Source organism: Leptosomus discolor, chromosome 11 (genome assembly GCF_034619465.1).
Source record: "Leptosomus discolor isolate bLepDis1 chromosome 11, bLepDis1.hap2, whole genome shotgun sequence".
NCBI classification, from domain to species: domain Eukaryota; kingdom Metazoa; phylum Chordata; class Aves; order Leptosomiformes; family Leptosomidae; genus Leptosomus; species Leptosomus discolor.
Window position 1 is genome coordinate 12,414,356 of NC_141401.1, and position 17,194 is coordinate 12,431,549.

The window sequence follows — 17,194 nt, forward strand, 5'->3', positions numbered from 1 at the left end:
ATATAAAGTGCCTTATGTGGCCTATGTCCTGGTTCAACGAGTGTTTAAGCACAAAATTATCCTTGAGGGTGCTAGAAGTTGTACTGACTTTGAGGGAACTTCTGTCGCTCGTGTATTTTGTGGTCTGAACAAAGGAAGTCTTATTCAGTCGTGCAACAGTCTCTGTTCAGATACAGGTCCTGTCTGAGAGCTGATGCTGGATTGAACCTGGCAGACTCAGAACCACAAGTTTGGATTGCTAAATTGTAAAATTAAACTTTTGGTCTAAAGCATTTAAAATTCTATTAAAATCCTACTTGATCTGTGCGTTTATCACTCTTACAACACCTACAGGAAGGCTGGTGTGTTTAAGCCTCTTCTCTGTAGAGAATTAACGATTTGTCATATTTGAGCAAATGTGCTGCTGTCTGTCTAACGATGCTTCCTTGCAGGTTTGGGATACGGTTTCTAACAAGTGCTTACAGGACAATTCTGGTTATAAATAACAAATGCTAATGCTCTTCATTTATGTTAAGAAGTAAATACACTGGTGAATTAAAATGCTTATTACTTCCCTATCTAAACTTTGGTTCTCTCCCAAGTCTCTAAGCCCTCGTAGATGGGGCTGCATGTGCAGAGCACTGATGCTGGATATGACTTGAGCAGACAGAACTAGGTCCTCTGCAGAATTCATGGGAAAAGTCCCTGTATGTTTCAGCAGTGTAGCATGTAGCATATTCAGCCAACAGAAACACGAATCATTTTTCCTCTAGTGACAGTTGTATGCGGTTTTAGTCACATTTAATGGGCTTCATACAAGCTAGTCTTGTGTGGGTACCCGGAAATGTGTTTGATGACATCTTTGAGAACAAAGGGCTTCATAACTCTTTGTTTGGCTTTCTTTGCTTTCAGAAACATAAAAATGCCTTTGCTTGTTATCACTGTGGTGCTTTAGGGAGGTCTCTGCTTTTAATTATGCTTACCAAACCTCCTGACATTTTATGCAGTCCTTGCTGTGACATTTGCTTGCTTGTGCTCCAGTACTCTATGCCTGCAACATAGAAGAGAACAAGGAGGGAGCATAAGCATATGGTGGGTTTGAATATTAATTAAACTAGCAGAGCTTAGGGTTCAATTAGAATTTAATCTGCAGGAGGGTAAAAAACCAACCAACCAACCCACCAAAACAAACAAAACAACCGAAAACCCCACAAACAAACAACAACAAAAAACCCAAACCAGCACTGCCAGGACACTGTGGAATCTGACAAAACTGCAGCTCTCAGTTTTGTGAAACATCTTGGCTGTTTCCAGGTCTTCCTGGGTGATAGCATTTAGCTAAGTGTGTTTCCAAACCAGGTGTACACTGTTACTCCAGATTTTGAGCCCATTGACTACTGTTTAGATTTTATACAGGGGAATATCAGTTTCAGAATTCACAAGCATGGGTATCACCCCCACTGAAAGAAAGGCTTCAACCTTGGCACCGAAAGTACCGATCACCAGAAACTTCAGCAGGGAAAATCACACTGAGAACCCAAACTGGGGAAAGACTCAGCTAGGACTTGCACCTTTTTGGACGTGGGGCGGTCCTGGTAGAAACCCAGAACTGCAGGGAAGAAGGCTTGGTTTCCTCTGTCCTCATGGCATCTCTCCTTCCTGCTGAAGCTGAGCATGACAGAGCTGCGTGTTGCAGAGCACAGGGGAGCAAGACTGGTGCCTCGCAGCACAGCTCGCACACGGGCTCTCGGACCTTTTTTTTTTTTCACTTCGTATTTTTTCTTCCAACAATCACCCAAAATATGAGAACTAACCTCACTAGTGTCCACACTCTTACTGCTGTGGAGTGAGGTGAAGTGAACATATGGTGCAGTAACTTTCTGTGGCCCAAACATGCATTTGTGATGTTGACATAATTGCTGTGTTAGGTATGACAAATATTGAAACATCACTCCAAGCTAAGGGCAAAACTACAGGCTTCAGTAACACAGAGTTCAGCCCTAGGTTTTAATACCTCGTGGTGTCCACATGTTCACGTTGTAACGTCTGTAACTGTATATGCTGAAGATACTTATCTAGATCTCCTGGGTGTACCACAGGGGAAGAATCCACATAATAGGTTTTTCCATGACAATTCCTTCGTGTTCCTTGGCAATCCCAACTCTGCAAACAGTTTCTGTCTTTTTTAGCTTATTTAATGAAGTGTTCAGGGACTTTTGATGTTGCTGCAACACATATTTAGATAATCACTGAAGAATGCTTTGGTTCCTCCCATGTCTTGTGCTGTGTGTGACTGCATTCCCTGCCCAGGCAATTCTGTAGTGCACCGTGCTGTAAATCAGGCTGCAAGAAGCAAAAGCATTGCTTTTAAACAAAGAAAAACCGAAAAAGTCAATAATGCTCTGAATTAGTGCTTATTCTCCTGTAACCTAGATGCTTGGGTCAGAGATGCTGCTTTACGTTTTATCCATACAGTGTCCAGATGGCATTTCATACACATGTGAACACACACGCAATACACATATGCTTTATCACAGAAAATGGGGAACAATAGCATTCAGAATGTTTCAAAGCAATCTGATACATCAGACTAAAAAAATTCAGACCAGCTACATTAAAAAAAACCTGGCAATTTACAGTAAATAAGTCTGAACTGACCTCAAAGTCCTACAGTGCCTGACTTCGGAAGTTTGGAGAAGGGCTAGCTCAGAATGTGGCAGTCTTTTTGTATCTATAGTTGCTTTTATTTTTCATATTTTTGTTTTATGATTTGTTCCTGTACCTTACCTGTACCTTGTACTTAAAGGTGAGTGTGTAAGGAGGGATTTTCAGTGCCCGGAAAAGGTGTCAGAGCTTGATTCCTTACTCTTTTTCCTTTGATGTTGAATAGCGTTATGAACATGGGATTACTGGACCGGATTGTTGGCTGTACACAGTTTTATTCTTCTCAGTTTTTTCTGGAACAAAAAAAAAAAAAAAGTTGCCTCCTCTGCTTCTCTGCTCTCCAGAGCATGAGCTGACGTGGCATGAAACATTTGTAGAGTAGCCCAAATGGTGCTCTGTTGTATGGTTGTAGTCATCTCCTAGCGACCACTGCCCTAGCCAAGGGTGAGGCCAAGCCCCGTTCTCCATTTCTGCTCGGCTGATGTGGCAGCATGTTTAGCAACAGTCAAGCATGACTCTTCTGAAGGGATAGGTTGGACTACGCCGGAGAGTAAAAGTTAATGTGGTATGTTCTGCTTCTTTTCCAGATGAAAATGAATGTCTCAGTGCACACATTTGTGGAGGAGCGTCTTGCCACAATACTTTGGGAAGCTATAAATGTATGTGCCCTACCGGATTTCAGTATGAACAGTTTAGTGGAGGTTGCCAAGATATCAATGAATGCGGTTCTGCACAAGCCCCATGCAGTTATGGTTGTTCAAATACTGAAGGTGGCTATGTCTGTGGATGTCCACCTGGTTACTTCAGAATAGGACAAGGGTAAGGGATTCTCATTTTAAACTAACAGACATAAAGGGGACAGAATCTGCCTCTTTCTCTGTAGTGTGGAGCAGCAGAACCGGGGGGATTGTCACCAGTGAAAGAGGGATAGGATTGTGGAGGTGCTCAAGAGTTAGATGCACCTGCCAATTTTGGAGATGAGGGAGGGGAAAGGTAACCAAGGGAAGGGAGCAATGTGATTTTCATGCTTAATGAAATTTGGCCAGGGTTACCAGGTTCAATCATCTCTTTTAAGCTACTGCTTTCACCTTTCTTCTGCACAACCCAGCAGCTAGCCAAGTTCTCTGAGCTTGCCACTTGGGAGCTCATACCCCTCACTGTGATTTATCATGTATCACTTGACTCCTTTGAAAAAAATAACAACACCCCCTGCCAGCTCCAAAGACAAATCATATTATACAAGTGGCTTCACCCACTGCTTGGAATAACAATTCCGCATGCTGTTGTGTTCTTGTATGTTCTATATTCTTCTGTGTTCCAAATTAATCATTTTTTTGAATAAATGTCTGCTTTATTGAGAAAACCAATTTTCACTTGCCCACACTAGGAGTTTTAGGGCTATGCATCATGTAGGACCAAGCAACTCAAATGAAAAGCACAAAGATTGTGGCTTAAATTTTAGAAGTGACTAAAAGCTTTGGGGTACATTATGAAAGGCCTCGCTTTTCGGATTTTTCAGCAGTTTCTGAAAATTGGTCTCTCTTAATGTGCTCCAGGTTGGATAACAGAAATTACTAACAACTTTTCAGAGCTTAAGCCTGTGTTTTTAAAGCTGTTAGATATTGGCAGGTTTCTCTTAGGCAAAGCCTCATGGAGACAGGTTCTTGAAATCAGAGGTAGCTGCATTGTGATTCGATGACAATTTTGCCTGTTGACTTCAGCAGAAGTTTTTCCTAGGAAATGAGAGCAACATAATTGCTTTATTGTTTGTATTCACAGTCCCCCAAATGCAGTTTTTGATAAGATCTATGTCTCACTGGAATTAATTTTGAATTTCTTCCTTCCTCAGACATTGTGTTTCTGGAGTGGGGCTAGGCAAAGGTCAAGGACAAGAGCTTTCACTCAGTGGAGAAGTAGATGACAACTCCCTCTCTCCAGAAGCTTGTTATGAATGTAAAATCAATGGCTATCCCAAAAGAGGAAGGAAGCGCAGAAGCACTAATGAAACTGCAAATGAAGCGGAGGTAATTGACCATTTTTGGGGGAAAGGGTTTGCAGTTGTCTTTTGAAACCCGGTCTCAGAAGGTGGTGTGCCAGGAGACAATCCCACAGGAAAAACGTACACCCCAAACAAAGTAGACCAAAGATCTGGTTTTGAATGGCAGGTAGTCTGTGTGTGGTCTTTCTGAAGTTGTTCGCTGTCATTAGGCAAAGGTCATCCTGAAGCCCCTGCATACCTAGGATCTACGTCGCATCAAACACTAAGATAAATGTCCATCCAGCTGTCTAGGTCACAGTCCACTCAGCAGCAAAGCAGGCTCTTGATGTCAGAGGGCACCAGGTAAAACGTTTGTGTGACCTTGTGGCCAGAAAGGCAGGACACATTGGTCAGGGTAGATGTGGACCCTGCTAAGCCGTGCCATGTTGTGTGTCTGGGGCTGGAGCCCTCTCCAAAGCAAACACAGAGCTCTGGACACAAACATCTCACCTGGAGGGAGTCCAGGGCTGCAGCCCTTCCTGGGGCTTGTCCAGACCCTTGCAGTCAGTCACCCAGGTTGCCATCCTGGGGCCGAGGCTGCCAGCAGCACCATGCACAGTGCTCACCACTGGCCCAGGCAGCAGAACAGGAGGCAGAGCTTCATTTGTCACTGCTAGGAAGTCACGGGGAACAGAGGCAGGTTTCCGTTTGCCTCCGAGCGGGGTAACTGTGTCAGTGAAATGCTTATCATCTATTGTGATGCTCACACAACTCCACTTCTTCCTAGCTGTTGTCGTTGGCTTTTTTTTTTAGTTAACAAATATGAATAAGTGGTTTCAGCACTTATATTTACATGAAAACTAGTCTGCTGTGTGACAAGTCTTGTCTTTATGCAAAGGATAGGCATCCCTTTTCACTCATCCCTGGGTGTTAGCAAACGTTTCTCACAAAAGCATTAAAGTAAATCCTTCACCAAACTCCTCTGCTGGGCTTTGTTCTGAATTGATCACAACAGTGAGACACAATGGGATGGAGGTGGTTGTAATTGTTTGTTCTTCAGCTGATCTTCCAGCACCACACCTCCTAGTATGAGTGCAGAAGTCATGGTAGAAACATGATCTTATAATGTTACTGTAGTCCCTTTTGTGCAAAATTCAAACTCCTGCATTACCTGGGAAGTCCCACATTGGCTTATTTCAAATTCTTGTAATATGAAGTCAGAATTGCCCAGTCTTGTTATCCAATCCAATGTCCAGCACAAGTCCCTGGATTTAAACCTTATTGTTCACATTAATTGTATACAGACTTCAGCAAACTGTAAAGAGCTTGTAGGAGAATGTGTCACCAAGTCCACAGTTGTTTGACTTCTCACGTCTTCGTCCAGTCTAAGATGACGGTGATGTTACCAGTGAAGGGATCTGCCCTGACCTGGCCAGAGAAGCAGCAGGTCATGGCAGGTCTCTAGACTGTGCAGGTATTTGTCATTCAGCTGAAAGTACATGTCTGGGTGTGCAAATGCGTGTGTCACATTCCAAATATGACAAGTGACACTGAACACTCTTATAAAATGTTGCCACACCATCCCTGCCCTGAGCTAAATGTGACCTGTACTTTCTGCTCGTGTGTGAGCCAAAGAGCTTGCTTTTCCACCCGTGAATGCAGGGGATTGGGGAGCCTGTTGGCTGTTTCTGTTAGGTGCTCAGTGCGTGGCGCTCTGCTAATACGGGAAGGCAGGAGAGTGCTTTTGCCCAGAAGACTGTGGACATTTGATTTTGGGCAGAGTGGGGTTGTAAACTGTGTTTCTTCAGTGCGTTTCAGTACTGTCTGTGATTAGTGCTGGATTTGTCTCAGGAGATGTAGAGCTTCCCTTGCTTTCCTGATGAAAATGTTGGCAGCTGATGTGCTGTCTGAAACGTTATCATTCTGCCACTGCAGCGTGACTCGTGCACAGGGGACTTGGGGGGAGCCCAGTTACCGTCACTCAGAGGTGAGGGGTGATGCTGCTTTTTCAGCACCCTGCTGCACCCGCGAGCCGCCCTGGCTCCACACCTAGACAAAGCGAATCTTGCAAAGCAGAGAACTCCCACCTAAATGACGTGCCTCCGTGACAGACCCTGCTTTCTCCTGCACACTGTTGTCCATGTGACTTGTGGTTCCCCTGGTAGAGAGGAAGAGCGTCCCTTTCCTGCCGTCTTTGTAGGAGACTGGTTGGGGACTCCAAGCATGGAGAGGCTTTGTTTGTCAGGCAGCAGGACCCACACGCAAAAGCTTTCGGTGTGTGTCTCAGGCTCCTGTTAACCGCACAGGGACAGTGACAAAGACAGTTTGTCCTTTATCCTGACAAGTCCTAGGCCCATAATAGTGGATTTGACAGATGGTACTATAGAACCTCCTTTTAAAAATTATTTAATTAATAATGAATGAGCTGGGTAGGAAATACATAGACATAGATGTATGTGAAACACTCTCTGACAAAGCCAACTAATATCATTTGTTCTTGTGCAGGATCAGCAAGAGCTGGAGCCGCCAATCAGTCTCGCCAGCTGGGATGTTGAGAAAGCAGCAGTTTTCTCCATCAACATCTCGGATCTCAGTAACAAAGATCGCATCCTGGAACTGCTTCCTGCCCTCACAACACTGACAAACCATAACCGATATTTAATTGACTCCGGAAATGAAGACGGTTTCTTTAGAATCAATAAGAAGGACGGGATAAGTTACCTTCATTTCACAAAGAAGAAGCCAGTGCCTGGAAACTATTCATTACAAATCAGTAGTATTCCACTCTATAAAAAGAAGGAACTTCACCAGCTTGAAGAGAAACATGACAAAGACTACCTCAGTGGTGAGCTGGGAGATAACCTGAAAATGAAAATTCAGATATTGCTTCATTAATTCATCAACCAAAGACCAAATAATTAAACCAAAGATAGATAGGTAGGACTGAATATTCCTCCCAATCAGATTCTCCATATCATAGGTACAATCTTACATGAGTACATTTGTATGAACAAGCACTATTATATTATTACATAAACAAGGTACAGGATGAATACCCTAGCTCAAAACAACCACTTTCTCAGGCTTTTAAGTGTAGCTGAGCTACCTTGATATGTTGAATCTTGAAAACTGGGACTTTTATCATTGGAAGTTGGCCACTGATGCTGAGACACGTCATCACTTCAGCAGAGGTACAAGAATGTGCTTTCAACTGATGGACAGCTCTATTTTTGTAATTCTTAAACTTTGCTTCTCCAACTACAACTTACTAGGTCAGCCATTTATGATATCCATTTGGTGCTAGTAAATTTTCAACCTAGATTTATAAATGCACTGTAATATTTACACAACTTAGAAGCCAAAATTGCCATTATTCAGTCTAAATACTTCAATCAACCAAAGTTAGCTCAGTAGTTTATCTCAGTTATGCCTATAATACATTACATGTAAATTAAGTGTGTGTATACTGTAATCATGCTATTTTTATCAATGAAGCATTTGTAAACTAGATTAATAATACCCTTAATGTGAGGGTTTGTAATGGTGCTTATAAGACCAACTACTTGTTAACTGTATACACAAACCTGATGATAAAATTTCTGTGACTTGCCAAAATGCACTGAGGTCAGTAGGGACCATTAAACATTCTCAAAAGTCAGATGACAATCAGTGCCATCCTACACCATGACATTATGTAACGTGTCAAGAGTACCCATAGTCATTCCTATCAACAAGGGTTCAATGTCATAAATGTCACAATAAAACAGTTTTGTTTTTTAGTTTATTCTGTGGCCTTGTGTTCTTGCTAAAAGTGTGATGAACTGCATTCTTATGTTTCAGGCATTGTCAGTAGGGTTGGCTGTATATCTGTCTGTGTGCACAGGTGGTTTCTCCGTGAAGGTGTGCTGCTGCCATTTGTTCATTCTTCACGAAAAGGAAGAGCAGAAGAAATACAGAAACCTTCACAAATCTAAACAGCGGTGGGCCTCTGTCAAATTATTCTGTGGCTCCAGAAAGCAAGTTAGAACATTTTCAGTGACTTGACCTGAATAATCCTGTCAATAAGTAACTGATAGCCAAAACATGCAGAAGTGGGTGTTAAATCATGATACAGAAAACACATTTGATCAGTTTGAAAAGTCTTGTTTGCTAAAACTGCCTTGACTAAAGATGTTCCGATCTTTTACCCCCATTTCATCAGCTATTGTCAAATAATCTAAGACTGATAACAAAGGGGTAATCCAATACCAAAAGCCATCACAAGTTGTAGCTGGTTTTTAATATCAAATGAATTATTTGTTGATGTGGGTGTTCTTGTATACGCAAGTGCCATGGTGTGTCTTTTAGCAGCAGCAGAACATTGTATGGAGAGGTGATGCTATAAAATCTGGAAGAAAAAAATGAAGCAAGCGGTGTTGCTGAAACTGCTGGTGGAACAGCACTGTAGTTGATAGAGGGAGCATATCTTGAGCTATAATAGCTTTGAAGGGAAATGTACTGTAATAATTCACCCCAAATTGTATTCTTTTCTGTAATTAGATTTCAGCTCTCTTTGATTTCTTCTGCATAACAAATAATAGCTATATAAAAAGGAGCTTGTGCACAGGGTTACTTTGATATTTTTAATAGACCATGTCTGGATTTTATTTATTAGTGTGACAAAATGTTGAACGGTGTATTTTTTCCACATGTTGCGTAACTATGGTGAAATATAATCAGAACTTTAGAGTTGTAAATGGCACTCTTATTTCAGCAGGTTGGGAGTGATTTTCAGTGCCAGTGGCAGTGTGCAAGATCGTATGGTTTATAGTTACGTGAATGGTTTGAGTATTTTCTCTCCAGCCCTTAAGCACTGAGAAGAATGATTTCAGAAGGACCTGTCAGGACTCAGTCCAGTAGAGCTTGTTTAGAATTTAAGCTGCTGTATAACACCTTATCATGCCAAAGGTTCCTTGATTGGTTTCCAGCAGCCCCCGTGTTGCCTGCACAGTTCTGCAAATCACCTTTGTTGTGCTGCAGAAACAAGAAATCATCACAGTCTCTCTTTTAGTAATTTAAAAATGAAAAGCCCAGTCTTGCTGTACTGATCAGTAAATAAAAATGCATTTTCTTGTGCAATTATTCATCTGTCTCTTTGCAGCAGTGCCCTTTAACTGGTGTGTCATTTTTGCCTGTTGGCTTTAGTTGCTCTACGCGTGCAATTATTTACATGAGTTTGAATTTCTAGTTTCCTTAGAGTCTCAGTGAAGCACAAAGTTTGTATAATAATATTGTGTGAGACCTGCAATTAAAGAGTGGTTTGTAACCTACAGTGTGATTTAAAGTAATTTCCTGTATTTGATTTGACAGTGGGATCCCAGAATGACTCTAAGCACTAGACAGACTGAAGGAGAGGTCTTTCTGAATGTGTATCCTTTTGCGATTAAAGGATATTTTTCAAATTCAAGGGAATGGTGGAATCTTCAATTATTTGAAATAACAGTGTGGCTTCCCTCCATTGCGATCATGCGTATGACTCTGCATAGATGCCTGCATGGATAATACATATAATTTTTGTTTGAGTTTAACAAGGATGGCTTGTTACTGTACGTACCGAGTCATTCTCTTGTTGTGTGTTGTAACAGTATCTTGTAAACTTGACAGCTGACGTGTATTTTGGCAGAACATGACTGTTTCCACAGTCTCCCTTTTAAGCCAACTTTCAAAGGACCCGAAGTGTTTGCTTTCTTATGGCAGGTCCCAAAGGGTCACACTCAGGTTTTCTCTAAGATAAATATTCTACGCTGTGATTCAAGTTCAGCTTTGTGCTTTGGAAGAGCCGATCTGGTCAAGACTTCTCAGCACAGACAGGCCTGAGCTGTTTGGGGAGAGGAAGACGTCATCGCTGTTGCCTAACATCTGTCTCCACCTTCCTGGGACCGAGCCTGGGCACCACTGGTCTCTGCCGGCAGCACCACGACAGGTAAGTGCGGTACGAGGCAGCCTCCGCCAAACCCGCTGCTCTAGGCCAAGCTGGGAGCAGTGGCGCTGGCATTGCAAAAGCCTTCTCACCGCTTTTAAAAGTTGACATGTGCTGTGAAGGAATTTTTAGGATCCCCTCTTTAAATTGGTGCTGCGCTTGAACCATTAAAGCCTCAGCAGTACTCTCATGGATCTGATGGCTTCTGCCAAAATGAACGAGGTTAACAGCTTACGTTGTGCTGCAGTGTTGCTACTTTCTGAGCAGGCACCAGACGAGAAGGTAATGGCTGTTGTGGTTTCAACTTCACTGCTGCAACAAGAAAATCCTCTATTTTCAGTTACAGAAGGAAGCCAGAGCTCCGCAGCTGACGAGGCCAGGGCTGCCTGTGGAGCTGCAGGAGCTGCGTACCCCTCTCAGTGCCCCGCAGCTGCCCCGCGCCAGGTACGACAGGAGCTAAGGGACATCTGGGCCTAGAATCTTGCCTACTTCGCCCTCTCCCCGGAGCAAGTCTTTTAAGCTTTTCTGCTTTGATTTGCTTCGTGCTTGCAGGAGGGGCCAGCAGCTAAGGCCAAGATACGATGTACGGCAGGTTAATCCAGTAAATCCAGGCTAGCAGTGTCCTACCAGAGTATTCGCCCAGAGTAAGCCCTCATATTATCGAAATCTTGGCAGAGTAACACTCAGCTAAAAGTCTTGTGTTCAGAAAATCCCAGAGGTTCTAGTTGTTGCCTGAGCGTGTTGGATGCCTGCAGAAACCTGTGCAGACCCTGTGCGAGCTCCTGTGGCTACATGTCTGCAGCAGGGCTGTGCGTGCAACCCACGCGTTGGCAGCACAGCTCCAGGGCGTTGCATTGACTTGCAAGATCACGCTGGTTCAGAATGCTGTGAAAACTTAAGACAGGGCAAGCAGACAGCTGTATTTTGGGGCAAAATATGCCGTCATGGAATACAAATGAAAATGCAAATGATTGCAGAGGTTGCAGTAGTAGCAAAAGGGAAAGAAAAGGGGAGGTGGAGAACACTGCAGTTGTTCAGTGGCCCAAAATGCCCCAACACATGTGGCTTCTGCTTCACTCGCAGATGCTGGTTCTTCACCAGCCCTGGTGACTTGCCCTCGTCCAAGGCTGTCACTTGCTGGTCCCCGTGCAGATGCTGCAGTGGCTGGCAGCCGCCCCCGCACCACCGCTGCTTTCAGAGCCCATAGGGGCACTGCTGGAGCAGGGAAGGTGGGGGTGGTCAGCAGCAGGGTTCTGTGGTGCTGCCACATCTAGGGTGTGGTTCACCAAGGTCTTCGGTGCCCACGAAGAGACTTTGAGGGCAATGCCTGGTCCCTCTGGAGTGGGCCGTGGGCTCTGGTTTTCCCGAAGTTGAGACCCTCTTCCTGTGCAGCAAAAACCTTGAAGATGCCAATGACTTCAGCTCTGACAAATTCCAATGATCTGCTTCTGCTGACCTTAAAACTTGCCAAATATTTCACACCCTCGTCACAAATGCTTTTGAGGAATATCACGCCCAAGCCAACTCCTCAGTTATGAACTCCTCATTGAGTTCAGCAGAGGAACCTTGAGGCCAGAGAGGTCACCAAAGTGTTTGGTTTTGTATTCCAGGCTCTCCTTTGTATTTCTAACACGCCCCTGTGCAGCACAGCGGTGGCAGGAAGCAGCCGTGGAGGCCGGGGCTGCCTGGCCAGCAGAACCATGCTGACAAAGCTGGGCTGCAGCCCCGTCTTGGTGCCGGCCAGTCCAGCATGTGCCGTTGCTTGCCTGTTGGCATACAGCTGAGTCCTCAACCTGCTAAGGCACACATTTATATGTGTATGTAGAAATGTATGTGTGTGCTTCTGAAGAGTCTAGACAGGTAACTACATCTCAGTGCTTCCAAGTTAAAGTCTCACTGTGCTAAACCTTTGCTAAGTACCCAGGAAGGACTTTTTCTCCTTCTCTCTCTCGGGCTAGATCCTTCCCTCACACGTGGCAGCGGTGTGGGCCCAGCTATCACCCCAGCTTGGCTCTCACATCTGCAGATTTGTTTGTTTATGAGCTTCTCTATGGCTCCCAGGGCTGTAGGATGCGAGTGCCTCACAGACACGCTTGTTGAGCCTCACTACACCCTTGTGAGGTCGGGATGTGTTTGTCATCCTTCTTTTACAGGGCAGGAACAGAGAACCAGATGTTTTGGTTTGGGAGAGCCCATAGGCAGTGGCCATTCTGCCAGGAGCAGCCCCAAAGTACTGAGGGTGTCCCTGGAGAGGAGGACAAGGAGCCAGATGGGCACAGCAGCCGTGACAGCGCCAGTAGGCACAAAGCCACACGAACTGCCCCTCTGCACTAAAACATATCCCAGATAGAGCCTATTGGAGCCCTAGCTGCTCCACACACTCTTCAGAAAGCCAGGGGCATGGCCCTGTGTTCCAGCACACGTCCCCTGGGGTGGCTGTCCCTATAGGTACACCACACAGGATGCTGCCGCTGCAGATGCTGCAGCACCAGTTTAAAAAAAAAAATAATAAAAAAAATTTGAGTGACAGTGCCCAGTAGTTTTCTGCTGGAGAAAAGTATTTTGGGTAAGTGTCCAGGTCAGTAGGCTGCATGGAGATAATCAAAAGCGACACTGCTGGTGAGCAGGACCTGGGCTCTGCCAGCTTCCCCAGCTTGTCTCTGAGACTGCTGGATGAACCAGCCAGGAAAACAGGGCTACTGCTTAGTTTTCTTTGGAGGTTGATGCTTTATTCCTATCATTCCTATGTGAGGTGCTTCAGGGTGATTTTTTTAAAATATTTTTTTCCTTTTGTCTGGGACAACCCAGCAGAAATTACTCTTCTTAAGCAGCCCATGTGGGCCTGAGTTTGACTGTAGCTGTAGTGCAGTACATTATTCAGCCAGTAAGCTCGGACAAGTAGGAAGGCTGTCTGGATTTTTTCACTTTAACAGTGTTGTGTGTGTGCTTGCAGCTCTGTATAAATGTGTTGTTATTGTAATCATAATAAATACTAGAGCCGTGAGAAATGTCTATAACCAAACCCAAACCAGGTGAAACTCCCCTGGTTTTGGGTTTCATTACAAACTCAAGTCTCAGGCAAGGTTTGTCGAGGTTCATGAACCTCTCTCTGAAGCTGGGCTCATTTTCAGGCAATCCTGGGCCAAGCTTCAGGCAAACCTGGGCCAAGTTTTGAGTAAATTTGGAACAAATTTTAGGTGAAAAATAAATGATTTATGATTTTAGGTTGAAACCATACAAACCACGGACTCTTTGCTTGGTTTCAACCTGTAACCAGGAAATCTTGGCACGTTGGCTGAGTTCACTTTGATTTTGAATTTTTACCATAAAAACAAAACCCCCACAGCAAAGAGGTGAGTCCCAAGAACAAACCATGAAGAAACTGGTTCACAGGGTGGGAGCCCAAAGCCCTGCACCACACTGAGAACGTGCCTGTGATGCTGCACCAGCAGCAAGGGGGTGTTCCCCTCACCACAGACAACACCATGCACGTCCAGCCAGCAGTCTGACATGGCTTGTGCTGCCCCAGTAAATCCTCCAAATCATTAAGCCTTCCCCAAACTCTTAGTTTGAACTTGCACGTGCAATTTCCAAGGCTGGAGTGCACTGACTTTAGATTTGGCTTGTGCAACAAAAATCCGGTCCGTACTGCTTGTTTGGATTTTGAGGAGTAAGTTCAGCTAAGGAATCTACAAAGGGGAACAAAGACCCATGGTCCTCATCCCCATATTGCATTTAGACATGGCTCGCATCCAAGCACACGGTGGGGAAATGGAATTTCTACCTGAATTCCTGAGATTCAGAGTGATGTGGTGCCAATTCTCCAGCCTAGAGGTGCCCAACAGGATTATGGGTCTCAGCTTGCCAGTGCTGCCAGCTTGCCATGGCACAGATATCTTAAAGATGGAAAAGAGCTGAAAACACTTCTAATGAAGATTTCTTTAGATTCGTTCAGGCACATTAAAGGGATCTCCAGACATAAAGTTGTCTTTTTAAATAAAAAAATATACATCATCATTAAACCCGTTGATCATGAGATTCTTTTTGTGCCAAACATAAACTGTAGCTGGAAAATATTTGAGCAGGAGCTGGCTTCAACTATCAGGCAAAATATGAACAGCTGAACTGGGAATACGAGTGCTGAGTCCAGAGAAGAAGGTGATAGCACAAGTTGCTGCTGCTTTGAGAAACACGTGATAGGAGGGATGGGCAGGAAGAGAGGAGGAAGGTGCCAGCGCAGAGCAGACGAGGAATATGAAGGGAACCGCACTGTCAGTCTGTATTCACATCAGTGCAAAGCTGAAACAACAGGAAACTGGGAGAGAGGAGAAAGGGAATGAGTGACTCGGCAGCGCTGGCTCTGCAGGGCGGCTGCTCGGAAGACTTTTTGACGTGAGTCAACAGCCATCTGCCCTCACGGTAGCCAGCTCCACAAGGCTACCAACCTTAATGCAAAGCCTTCCCCATCAGCTGACGCTCCTGAGCCAACCAGCACTTTAAGAAGAACTGTAAAGCTGTCCACAGGACTTTGGCTGGCAAGAAGTTACCAAATGAACCAAACAGAAAAAAAAAACGAGGCCTGTTGGGACCAGATCATTATGAGGCCTTAGCAAGTATTGCATGTAGATTAATAAGCCCTTAAAGACAATTTCTCATTTACTGAATTTTAAAAAAAATAACTGACCATGAAAGAATTTAACAGATTTCCCATTCCATATGTTTAAATTGCGCTTGCCAAAGGCATAAATCCCCTTCACTGAAAGCTTTTCGCTATCAGTTTTTGGCCTCCAATTTTCAAATCCGCTCCTGTAAAAGATGTCCCAGTACTTTTTCAAGGTCTTGATGTCCTCACAGCACTGGGGAGAAGTAGCTGTGACAAAGCATGTAAAGCTTGGAGATCCTCTATCTGTTAGTAGAGCTCTTACATCAAAGCACCACAGAGCTGAAATGCTCCCATGTGTTAGACCAGCAACGGTTTCTACTCTTAGGGTGCAACTGTGGCATGATACACCACGAGGCCAGAGCTGCAGAATCCCAAATGGAGACTCAGGCTCTGTGAGAGCTGCTGTATGGCAAAGCTTGGCTGAGGGATGGGCGGAGGAGAGCTGGTCTTTATTTTTAAGTCATGTATCATATCTGTGTTGCATGGATTAAGACTGAAAGCAGCACCCAGCAAGGAAAGGAAAGGGAGAAAAAAAAGGCTAAAATATATCTGCTACACATGTTCTCAGAGCAAAGACAAGATGCTGCATACCAGGAAGCAGAAGTGTATTTCAAAAGTTCACTCTTCAACAAAGCCAGCTCTCAGTGAACTTGCTCGTTATGCATATGCCCCATAACTTGATTATGTCATTTAGGAGGCTGAATTTATTAAAGATCATGTTGTCACCCATACATATGCCTACTATGGACTTCTATAACCCAAAATATGCTGGGAACAAGCGTGTTTTCTGCTCCACAGTGACAGCACAGATAAAACCATGGGAGGAAATTGTGGGTCCTAACGTGACCACCAGGCTGAAGTCGAAGGCCAAGTCTGGCAGGAGTTGCACAACCCTCTGGTGAAAAAGACCACTTATTTGTGTTGGGCTCATTTGTGCTAACAAACAGCGCAGTTTCCCACAGACCAGCCTGGAATTCATTTCAAAAATAGTGAACTGGTAAGGATTTACACAGGGGGACCTCTCCACCAAGCCACTAAGCATTAAATATCTCATGTCCTGCATGATCTCTAACCAGGAGCAGTCCTACGAGAGAAGCAGCTGAACATTGTGCTTTGAGCACCAGATGGGAAGGCAGGGCAAAAGAGAAAGAAATGCCGGCTTTGATGTCAGCTGAACCCCCATCCCTGCGAAATCTGCAAGTAACCAAACTCCATTTACTGCAAGTCTCAGCAGTGCCACCAGCCCGTCCCAGCCAGGCAGCAGCACACCCTTCAAATCTAGTACAACGACAAAGTCCTGAAGCAATAACTAGTTATTCTGCCACCTCAGAGCTGCAGTGATCTATGCTAAAGTGGCTGCTTTATAGCACACGCCGGTTCAGCGCAGTCACACGTTGATGGTACTTGCCTCCTACTTGTGCAGAAGGAGCGATGTACCACGAGGCTTTCGTACATCTGCTCCAGAGACAGAGCTCACATGCAGAGAGATCAGCTATGGGCCTGCAGCCAGTCATTTCATTAATGCAGAAATGACATTTTCAAGGCAACTGCAGTGTAAAGGCAAGTGAAGTACCTCCAACTGCCAGAAAGAAAATGCATATTAATGCACAGAATTATGTTCTATGTGGGCATGGATCCTGATACTAGTTGTTGCTCCTTTTTCCTTTCCTTGGAAATGAGAACAAAAGTGAAAGCCAAGAGTTATTTTGTGTCCTATTAGTCTAGATTTGTCCAGATCTGCCCTTCTGGGGTAGATACCTTTAGCAGCAAGTAGGTCTGGTGGAGCGTCACTCTGTGTATGCTTCACTGCTCCAAAAATATATCAGCAAACTGATCTCTCATGACCCAGGGTCCTGTTCAGAATAACTGGATTATGTTTACAAAGTGAAATAAGAAAGATGATGGTTGATCAGAGTAATATAAACTATGGCATGGAAAATGAATTTTGAAT

At 44.4% G+C, this 17,194-nt stretch overlaps 1 protein-coding gene across 2 annotated transcripts in view; it reads left to right on the forward strand.

Annotated features, from left to right (window-relative positions):
• The window catches only part of FBN1 (fibrillin 1), a 155,206-nt gene extending 147,690 nt beyond the window's left edge, over positions 1–7,516 (forward strand). The window contains exons 63-65 of one of the 2 annotated variants that reach the window (XM_086471589.1): positions 3,231–3,462; positions 4,493–4,667; positions 7,127–7,516. In XM_086471589.1, the coding sequence (XP_086327715.1) occupies positions 3,231–3,462; positions 4,493–4,667; positions 7,127–7,516 (797 nt within the window). The remainder of the gene's footprint in view (positions 1–3,230; positions 3,463–4,492; positions 4,668–7,126) is intronic. The other variant, XM_086471590.1, reaches the window with a different exon arrangement.
• The last annotated feature ends 9,678 nt before the right edge of the window (positions 7,517–17,194 follow it).